At 35.0% G+C, this 10155-nt stretch overlaps 4 protein-coding genes across 5 annotated transcripts; 3 read left to right on the top strand and 1 right to left on the bottom strand.

Annotated features, from left to right (window-relative positions):
- Positions 1-354: 354 nt before the first annotated feature.
- LOC121379222 (piggyBac transposable element-derived protein 3-like) lies at positions 355-8473 on the top strand. 2 transcript variants are annotated; one of them, XM_041507732.1, is made up of 3 exons: positions 355-460; positions 1919-1986; positions 6652-8473. In XM_041507732.1, coding segments are annotated over exons 1-3 (759 nt in total). In that variant the 5' UTR covers positions 355-458; the 3' UTR covers positions 7341-8473. The 2 variants fall into 2 exon arrangements, with proteins under 2 accessions (XP_041363666.1, XP_041363667.1); XM_041507733.1 differs by lacking the exon at positions 355-460 and having other exon boundaries at positions 1456-1986.
- On the top strand, positions 7398-7769 carry LOC121379600 (piggyBac transposable element-derived protein 3-like). The gene has a single exon (XM_041508247.1). The coding sequence runs from the start codon at positions 7398-7400 to the stop codon at positions 7767-7769; it is 372 nt and encodes a 123-aa protein (XP_041364181.1).
- Positions 7965-8360, top strand: LOC121379599 (piggyBac transposable element-derived protein 3-like). Its single transcript, XM_041508246.1, has one exon. The coding sequence runs from the start codon at positions 7965-7967 to the stop codon at positions 8358-8360; it is 396 nt and encodes a 131-aa protein (XP_041364180.1).
- Positions 8474-8495: 22 nt separating the features above from the next.
- Positions 8496-9445, bottom strand: LOC121379221. Its single transcript, XM_041507731.1, has 4 exons — positions 9311-9445; positions 9006-9096; positions 8758-8880; positions 8496-8623 (listed from the first exon to the last, which is right to left on the bottom strand). Exons 1-4 carry the CDS (start codon positions 9352-9354, stop codon positions 8537-8539), a joined length of 345 nt encoding a protein of 114 aa, XP_041363665.1. The 5' UTR covers positions 9355-9445; the 3' UTR covers positions 8496-8536.
- Positions 9446-10155: the final 710 nt, after the last annotated feature.

The following is a 10155-nucleotide window of genomic DNA, read 5'->3' as shown; positions in this document are numbered from 1 at the left end:
GGTCTGTTTTGTAAACAAACAAATCTAATTAAGCAACGCATAATCTAGCAATAACTGTCATCATTAGTTTTACAGAAAATTTGGAATAGATGATTCAGTTGTTCCCTGCTCATGAAGCACTATACTCTGTATTTGTTTCACTACTTTTGCTTATCAAGGTCAAAATTCAAACACTATCTCCAGTTGTTATAGCTGAAAATGTGGGCTCTTAAGCCTATTATTCTTGACCTGACCTCAAATGCGTAAAAAGATGATGTCATCTTGCAAATAGTGTAGTAGATATGTGACGATATTCGTCGTTGATAGTGAAACATGACGAGTGTAATAAAAGTGCATTTGTGCTTGTCTTTTGCAGTCCAACTAAGGGCTGCCGGTGGGATGAACTTTCTGACTGCCAACTGACCAACTGCCAGAGCAACTAACAAAGCGATATACTAACGGATCAACCGATTTTATATATGTAATAATGTTGTGAAAACGTAATATTGAATATGTTTATTATATACGCATACACTTATCTGTGATTCAGATTATGGAATGTTTTGTATCAAAGGAGAGAAGCAATTCAAGAACCCGTTTATGGAATAATCGTCTTGAATTTTTTTTCCGTTTTATATGTTGTATTTGTATTAAAACAGAGTCACCAACCTTCCGGAATTTTACGAAAAATCCTGAATTTCTAACATTCGGAATTATGGAATTGATGCCAAATATTTCTCAGTTTAACTTGAATTACTGTAATTTTTACATTTATGTGCCACTGCTAGGGCACGTGTTGTTGATATTTAGCAAATATAGGTTTAAAAAATGGCATTTTCACACTTTAAATTACGTTTTTGAAAAGTCCATTTGTGTGTGTTAAGTTTTATTTTTGAAAAGTGCATTCGCTCGCTTAAAAAAATTTAAAAAATCAGGAAATTCCTGAAAAAAATATTTTCATTAGGTTGGTCACCCTGTTAAAAATGTTTTTATTTCTTACTTGCAGTTCTTGGCCTTCACCTCAGAGACATCAAGGTCATGGCTGCCTTGGGCAATTCGCTAACTGTATACACTGATTTATCTCTGTTAGTTACTGCATCGGGTTACCATATTTTAAATTTGATTACTAATGCAAAATACAACCAGAACTGTGCTTTAATTATACACATCTGACTTCGCTATCCATGGAATGACACAATTCACAAGACGCCATCATTTGTTTTGACGCAGCTAAAGCAAAGAGGTCAAAAAAGGATGCCTGCCTTTTCCAGAATTATTCCTTGATTTAATCTCTGAATTTTGAATTAGAAAAGCGGAAATAGTGAAATCAGTGTGGCATTTAGCGCCTTATGTGTAGGAAACGGACTGGATTATTTACTCTAAATGCTTAAATATTTTGGACATAATAACTATAATAATAATAATAATAAATTTAGTTTTTAAGAACTGTGAAGTCCTTTATAACAATAATATTATGCCTGTAGTTCTTTTTATTGTTGATTGGAAACAAGGTTCCGGCTGTTTAAAAAGTGTTAAATTTTGCATGTTTGTTTGAGAATGCACAATGGCTACGAGAACACGTTCAACAGAAAGGTTAAAGTGCATGAATCTTCCTTAAAGCTGCTAAATCCGATTAACATATTACTGCCCTTTTATTACACTCATCTGTGTTTGCTATCATGAGATATCGTCAAATGCCTACTACACAATTTACAAGATGTCGCCATTTTTTACATCATGATAAACGGACTGCTAATCGAGACTGACCGATTGAGAGTGTTTGGATTTTGACCTAGATACGCCAGCGTTGTGAAACCAACACAGTAAGAGAGCCAGATCATCTATCCTAAATTCTTTTAGCTATTTCACTGATATGTTAGTCTTCAGTTTCAGCCAACACATTTCTTTTCTATATTTAAATATTTTCATCTTTCTACAGGCGGGCAATGGCCTTGACGCATCCAACATTATTGAAGATCTCATTGAATATCATGGGTTCTCATGGAGGTGAGATTTCAGAGCGACCAATCTAATGGACTTTTTTTTTCCTGGAATTTTTGTTAACAGTGATATAATTAGGAGATAAACATACTCCGATTTCTATTTGTGCATGCAGGCTCGTGGCAGGGTGGACATGATTGATGGAGGGCAATTGAACAAGTGCCGAAGGCAAAAGTCATTTGCAGGGTCCGGGAATGCCCCCCTGGAAATTTACTGTCACCATTAATCTCTATTTGTTAGTCTCACTACAACTTTCACATTCAGTCAAGATGTAAAGGTTATCCAAAAACACGAAAACGGCCAAAATTATTTGGGCCCCTGCTACGGGCCTGGCATGTGGTTATCTCTATAAAATACGATTAAACAAACAATTCTGAGAAGAAGAAAAAACACATACAAAATTTATACTGGTTTTCAATTTACATACAAAATATTAGTGCCAGGTGAAGTCCAAATTTCTTAAAAGTTCCCGGTAGTAAATTTCAGTGGAGTGCAGCCGTGCCCAGCACCACCCGGCTTGGGCACATCCCTTATGTGTATTACATATATATATATATATATATATATATATATATATATATATATATATATATATATATATATATATTATATACATAGCAATGAAATATATAGATCTACGGAAACCATAAAAGTCATATCCGGTGAAAAGTCATATTTTTACTGTATTTTAGGTACAGTGAAAATATAGAAATCGTATTTACTTTTTTGTAAAAGTGCATGATTAAATTATCTCCATTTGTCTTGTTTCTTCGTATTTAAGTTTAATGATTACCAATGCATCTCATCGTATTTGAAAAATAAAAAAATGTAATTTAAACAACTGTACCTATTAAAAAGGGATACGAAGTACAATTACGATAAAATATCTAAAACGAATTGAATACGAAGCTAAATAATGATGACACAATGTAGTGTCATCGAGTGTAAGTGTAAGAATTTAACGGCATTCAACTCGTTTTGTTTTTGTGGGAGTTTTTGGATGATCGCTTTGTCAGGTATGTTTGCACCGCAGTATTATTAAATAAATGTTAATAAAGATCAATTTTATTCAAATTTCTTTTTAAAAGTCTATGGTCAAGTAATTTTTTTTTAGCAAAGTTTCATAGGAAGAAATATATCATGACGTTATTGACTCATTTATAAGGATGCTCACGAAAACAAACTAAAAATATTGAAGTAGTTCTTATTCTGAGCAAGAGTTTCAAGTTGTAACTTGTATGTTTGAACTAAACACAAGATTTGCTCATTGGTATCCAATTTACACTTCTAGGCAAAGTCAGCGAGTTCCAAATGATGTTTTATATTCAGTAAGCCCAGTAATACATCAAAAAATCCGATTGCAAGTAAATTCTAATAACACTTTCGGGTGACTCCGTATATCCAACATGTTTGCTAATAATTTTTTAAAATAAAAAACCTATTTGTTTGCGCAAAATGTTATGCTGAATGTTAGATGGCAACAAATATTTTCTAAAAGTATATTGTTGTAATGTAAAGTGAACCGTCAATGGAAATATAATTTGTCTTAGTATCCGCTATCGATAAACGTTGTCTGTACACTTGTCAGAAAACTGCATATAACAATGACAAGCAAGAAAAAAAAAAGAGAAAAAAAGAAAGAGGAAAAAACGCAACTCTATAAATGAACACTTTCCAGCTAAATTTGTTAGCTATGTCACCTGGGGGGGAATTAAAAAAAAGCAAACAAAAACAAACATTTTTTTTTCTTTAAAAAACCCCAAACCCCCGTCCAAAAAACAACAACTACGAAAATAAAATAACCGCCTATTTCAAGTGCATGTAGATGAATTTCAGACAACGATTCTGATGGTCAAACATTGTCTAAAAAGAAAGACGATGATCTAGTGGCTATTACGAAATCAGGCTCAGACAAATAAATTAGTGACTAGAAGACTATCCAACATATGATGGTGTCATATTTATAGGATGGTAAACCATTAGATTTTTAATCTGTATTTTGAAAGGGCATCTGAGGTTAGTATTTAAAGTTTGTTGTCTTTTATTAAATATGTACATGAACATGTATCTATGCTAATACCTGAAATGTTACCTGACAAGTAACAACAGTGATTTGGCTAGTGGATTTTTCCATTCACTAGTCAATGGGCGAGTAAATATAAAGTAGAGGCACTGATTTTCCGCGATCGCTGAATCGCGAAAATACCTATCTGAAACGGAATTCCCGATTTTTTTCCAAAACATTATTTAACTTTAAATAGCGCATTTGATTAATTAAAATTTATTTTTCTAAGTAGAAACTATGGACACCACTATGACACTAGTACCTTTGTATGTTACGCCAAATGTTTAATGTAGAGTATCTAGACGTTTTACCAGTCGTGTTTTCTTAGCTTATTCCCGGCGCTTTAATGGGAGAAACCGAACATTGTGAGCTAAAATTGTCTGATATTTACTCAAGTGAAAGATATATTATGTTATGTTTGCTTATTAATTTTTAACATTTGCGGCATTGCCATATTTCCGATCTCACAAAGGAATGCAGTAATTGCATATTGTATGCCAGGCTTTGTTCAAAATAAATTATACACGGGAAGTGGTTTATAGTGTGATCGTTTGTAATTATTTTCCCGATCATATCGTAAAGAAAACCGAAAATGTCCGAAGTCTGTGTCGTGGCGTATTCGTGTTTAAATTTAAACCAAAAATAAATACAAACTACTGACATGTTTTGCCTCATTGCATATTTATTTATTTTATACCAGCAATTAATTGTTGTGTGTGTGTGTGTGTGTGTGTGTGTGTGTGAGTGAAACAAAAACAGAATTTGTTTAATACTGAAACGGAAAAAACCGGAATTTGTAACATTATGAAACGGAAAAGGGAAAAATCTGAAACGGAAAATCAGTGCCTCTAATAAAGCATTGCTTTGTGCCCTGATTTGAATCTAAAAATTTAAAATTTATTTGTAGAAACAAATTTTTTAAATTCCAGGAATTTCCAGGTTGACTGATTTTTCCAGTTTTAAGCACTTTCCAGGAGGAATATATTTTTAAGCACTTTCCAGGATGCGTGCAAACCCTAATAAATGCAATTATAAATCAAGTTTCATTGCTCTAGAACTTAAGTTTGTGAGAAACAAACCTAGACACAAAAATTTAATGTTGAGCCAAATACAAAGCATTTTAATTAAATCAGCTAGTGCTAGTTACTATGTTTTAACATTGATCAGTAATGCAAAATACAAGCACAACTGCACTTTTATTACACTTCTCTGCCTTCAGTATCAACAAACATCTTCAAATGCTTATCAAACAATTCACATGGTGTTTCCACTGTTTAACAGCTGATGTCAATAGATCAATAATGGGCATTCAGAAATAGTTACACAATGATAGACTACATTTTAATAAATACATAGGAAAGTTAAGCCCCTAACCAAGATTTTTTGTTTGTTCAGTCGCCAACTACACTTAACCTGGTAATATTAAACTGGACAACCATTATGTGTTTCCTCTAGCACTAAGTTTGATGGGGGTGTATGTACAAAAGGATTTGATTTCAGACAAACAACTGCTATAACAATTTAGGAAGATCGAACTACGTTTTTGCCCGATTCTTTTGGCAACTAACTGTAGCGTTCAAATTCACGTCGCGTTACTACATGTAAATATATTACAGAACTATAGAACTAACGTGTAAAAGCAAGAGTGCGTGAAAAAGGCGCGCTAAATAGTTTTGAATGTTCCCTAATTGCCTGCAGCCGTAAACCATTCACGCTAAATAACTGCAAAATAACCAAAAATAACCTAAAAGTTGACAAATTTGAATTGCATTGTCGGTGCAATATGAATTATAAATATTAAACAAATTAAATTTAAAGTGTAGGTTTTCTAAAATAAATATATACTCTATATGATGAAGTGTTAGATCTGTTTGTACAACTTCCACAAGACGACGAAACAGCAGAATCTAGCGTAGTGTCAGAATTTACGAACGCCATCTTTATCGTGAACAAGATGAACTCATTAATATTAATGACGTCTGTAATTACAACTGCGTCTGCGCAAAAATAAACATTTATAAGAAATTATTTGATTGGATCCAACCATTTGGTACTGGAATATAGTGTTTGTGACTAGCATTTTGTGTTACATAAATACATGTATAATGTATTTGTATTACAAATGTTGATCATGTTAAAATTAAGTATATTGTATTACATGTTTATACTGTGTATCTGGGTTTCATTTATGTTGGATCGGTTTGGCCTAATAATTCATCAAATGTGAAATGTTTGTTTTACGAACAGTGGCCTTATATATATACCTGATAAGCAATATCAAATCAATTACAATGAAACATGATTTAAACAGTCACTGCATTAAGTAGGCACCTGTATTAAGCGACCATGTTCTTGTTTTCCCAAACCATATAGAATATTACACATTAACCTGTATTAAGCAGCCACCTTGTCTACATGGGCCACTTTCTAATAACTCATTACATTGCATTTGTCATACCGGGTCGCTTGGTGTATGTTTTGTCTCTTGCAATATTTAAATGCAAACAGTAATTAGTTTGCAATAAAATGGGGGTGCAGGCTTGGGGTAAGAAGTATATACTCCAACAACCTTTGTAATTACACAAGCATTATAAATATATTTTCAGAAAACATGGCATCTGGTCGCATAACACGTCGCTTCTTCACAGTATCGGATGTTTTAGATCAAGTTTTGGCTGACAATGAAGACGTTGATAACATTATTCTTCTGCCTCCAGAAGAAGATGGTGATGTAACAGATGACGATGAAAATGAGGGTGACACAGCTCCTCACGATGTTCCTGGGATTGTAGAAGCTGACATCCAAGTGACAGGCGAAGAGGCTGATTCTAAAGTTGGAGATACAGAACAAGTTACTCCAGCCAAAAAACTCAAAATGAATGTTATCTGGAAGGAAAACTCAGAGGATATCAGCGAAATGCCCAGAAAAGATATAGGTAAACTTTGTGAGCAACATCCCGAGCTCGTAGACAAATCCCCCTATGAGTTATTCATGATGTACTTTAGTGAGATTTTGGACCATTTGGTTTGTGAAACCAATAGATATGCAGCTAGACAGAACGACCATACCTTCAATATTAAAGAAGATGACATGAAACGTTTCTGTGGTATCTTCTTACTGAGTGGATACCACACGTTACCTCAGCAATACATGTATTGGTGCACTGATGAAGATGTCGGTGTTCCTTTAATTAGTTCTGCAATGCCACGCAACCGGTTCAAGGAAATAAAAAAATACTTGCACATGGCCGATAATGACAAACTAGTTGAAAAAGACAAATATGGGGAAATCTGACCTGTATATGATTTGCTAAACGCCAAACTGAAGCAGTTTGGAGATTTCGCACCCGCTATGTCCATCGATGAGCAGATGCTTCCCTATTTTGGTCGTCACTCGGGGAAGATGTACATGCATGGGAAACCTGTCAAATTTGGTTACAAATTATGGATAGTTGCATCTCACACAGGATACCCTTTCCATATGATGCTGTACTCGGGCAAGGAGAAAGACAAGTCGCCAGGCGATTTACTTGGGACGAGAGTAATCTTTGAGCTTTTACATCCAATCAGGGAGCCACTGAGTCACACAGTAACTTTCGACAACTTTTTCACAAGTTACGATGTTCTTGTTAAACTCCAAGAAAAGGGGTTTGCTGCTCTGGGAACTGTCAGGCATAACCGTCTGCGTGGTTCTCCTTTGCCCATTGCAACTGATGTTAAATAGACGGAAAGGGTTTCTTACAAGTACTGCAGTGATGGGAAGCTGGTGGCTGTGGTTTGGAATGACAACAGGCCGGTTTATGCCGCTTCAAACCACAAAAAGGTAACCCCAACAGTAGTAAAACGTCGCTTCTCACAGTCTGAAAAAAAGTACATCCATGTTGATTGCCCTGCAATTATTGATACTTACAATGGAACAATGGGAGGGGTTGACCTGTTTGGTCGCTACTTGAGCGACTACAGGCCTTCAATACGTGGCAAGAAATGGTACTTCCCGTTCTTCACCAACGCGCTCAATGTCTGTGCTACAGCGGCGTGGAGAGTTCACAAGGAGCTGGGCGGCGCTGAAACTCATTTGGTATTCCTAAGATACATCGTCCGCATCCTTTTGAAGCAGGTAACTACCAAGAGATGTCTCGGGACACCACGGTCAGTTCTTCCTGACATACTGTACGACGGAGCAGGGCACAACCAGGACAAAACCAGCAAGGAAGGCCGATGCAGACTGTGTGGGAAGAACACATTCTACAGATGTGTAAAATGCAACCAGCTACTACACCAGAAGTGTTTTTTCCCGTATCACTCCAGAGCGTGAAGGATGTAGCAGCAAAACACTGCCACCGAATTACTCAAAACCATGTGCAGACTTTAATTAATCTAATTAAATGAAATACAAAACAAATTAGTTACCTTTTCTATCTGAGTAAACTATAAAAATAAAAGCCAACGATTTTACAAGATTGAGCAAGTGTTTATTGTGTTGTTTTAAGTTCACTTCGAGCTGGAGCAGGAGCCGCATGTCTTAGGAGGTTGATGCCACTGGAATTCCGCCATCTGTTTCAATGTTACATGTGTCCCCTGTAAAATACATTAAATGTAATTACCATATAATAAACGTCTTCAGCAAATGAAATAAAAATCAACATTGACGTAATAAAATGTTAAAAATTTTACAAAAAGCAATAAGATTACTTGACATCAGTAAAACTTACCCCAGATCTGTACTGGTCATCATAGACCCCTGCTCCAGCTTCCGGAAACCGCTCTCTCACCACCTCTCTTATCAGGTCGGGGAATACCAACGTTTTCCCTGGCTTCCCTACGTGACCACCATACTGAAAACAAAATTAAAGTGCCCACTATAAAATACCAAAGTATTGAAATGTCATACTGTTTCCAAATATTGTTCATAATAAAAAAGTAAAACACAAAAAAACATAACAAATAACAGTTTACTTACCACAAGTTGTCCATACATCGCTCTGTAGATTTCCTTTCTGGAGGTCCCATGGTGTAACCGTACATGACGCCACCCCGCCGACACAGTCATCCTGCAACAGTAAAATAGTATGCTAGATGTATTTATAGCTACAAGGAACATTTTGTAGTAGCACCGGTTATAACTCGTGTCTTCACACAATTCTACAAAGTTTGTTTGGCAGGTAATACAAAGTTACTAAGATTAAAAAATCTAAATATTTGTATGTTTTTTACATTAATTTTGAGTCATTTATGATTGTAATATATTTAATTGATACTACTTACCCAGTTTCTGCCAATGCCTTCGAAAGTTCATCGAATTTATCCATTGTTGATGATTAGTTAAATCCAAGACCACGTCAAAGCGGCTAGACACATGCGCGGTAACACAAAGTGAAATAGTAGTATATGAGGCCATTGTTCGTAAAAACGAACATTCCAAATATGGTAAGAAAAAGGTTCCCTCCATAAAAAAATGCACAATATATAGATATATAATCCAATATAAGTAACAAATCCAAAATGTTTCTTAATTTGACTCGGCAGTAAATTGTTGGTCTTGTATGGTCGTGGTGCTATGGCTAGAGCGAGAAATAGCCCAATATGTCCATCAACGGGTGTCGATCCTAGACTGGGCTACGTCCCGTTTTTGACAAATTCGAGTAAATACCAACAATACCTTTTAAAATCTTAAAGGCGATCAATCACAGATTTAGTGGGTCTTTTATTCTCTAAATATGGATTATAAATGGAAATTTAATTCATTTGGTATACCAAACCTAGTTATTGTATGGTCCAAAACATTTTAATTGAACTACGATCGAGGGAATTCCATGACACGCTTCATTTTTAAAATTTGGAACTCTTCTTGTGAAAAGTCATAAAAAATACGGCAAAACAGACTCGTAGTGATGAGGCTGTATATACGACAACCGTATAATGTATTTTAGAATTTTATATAAACGACCGCCGTGTATAGAGATTTGGCAAATGAGGGTCGGTTATATAATAAAACAACACTTTTGTTATATATATATATTATTTTATGACGAAAATAACTGCAAATATGCTGAAATAAAATAATAAACAGTCGGAACATGAACTCACCATTTAGGCCTATTATTATTATT

This window comes from Gigantopelta aegis, chromosome 8, assembly GCF_016097555.1.
Source record: "Gigantopelta aegis isolate Gae_Host chromosome 8, Gae_host_genome, whole genome shotgun sequence".
In the NCBI taxonomy this organism is placed as follows: domain Eukaryota; kingdom Metazoa; phylum Mollusca; class Gastropoda; order Neomphalida; family Peltospiridae; genus Gigantopelta; species Gigantopelta aegis.
This window is presented reverse-complemented; position numbering and strand designations above follow the sequence as displayed.

Coding starts and splice junctions, on each gene's coding strand:
- LOC121379222 (XM_041507732.1), top strand. Junction 1,987..6,651: donor TATCATGGGTTCTCATGGAG/GTGAGATTTCAG, acceptor ATATATTTTCAG/AAAACATGGCATCTGGTCGC.
- LOC121379600 (XM_041508247.1), top strand. CDS start 7,398: ATGTCCATCGATGAGCAGATGCTTCCCTATTTTGGTCGTCACTCGGGG.
- LOC121379599 (XM_041508246.1), top strand. CDS start 7,965: ATGGGAGGGGTTGACCTGTTTGGTCGCTACTTGAGCGACTACAGGCCT.
- LOC121379221 (XM_041507731.1), bottom strand. CDS start 9,354: ATGGATAAATTCGATGAACTTTCGAAGGCATTGGCAGAAACTGG. Junction 8,881..9,005: donor CGATGTATGGACAACTTGTG/GTAAGTAAACTG, acceptor TTTTGTTTTCAG/TATGGTGGTCACGTAGGGAA. Junction 8,624..8,757: donor ATGACCAGTACAGATCTGGG/GTAAGTTTTACT, acceptor TGTATTTTACAG/GGGACACATGTAACATTGAA.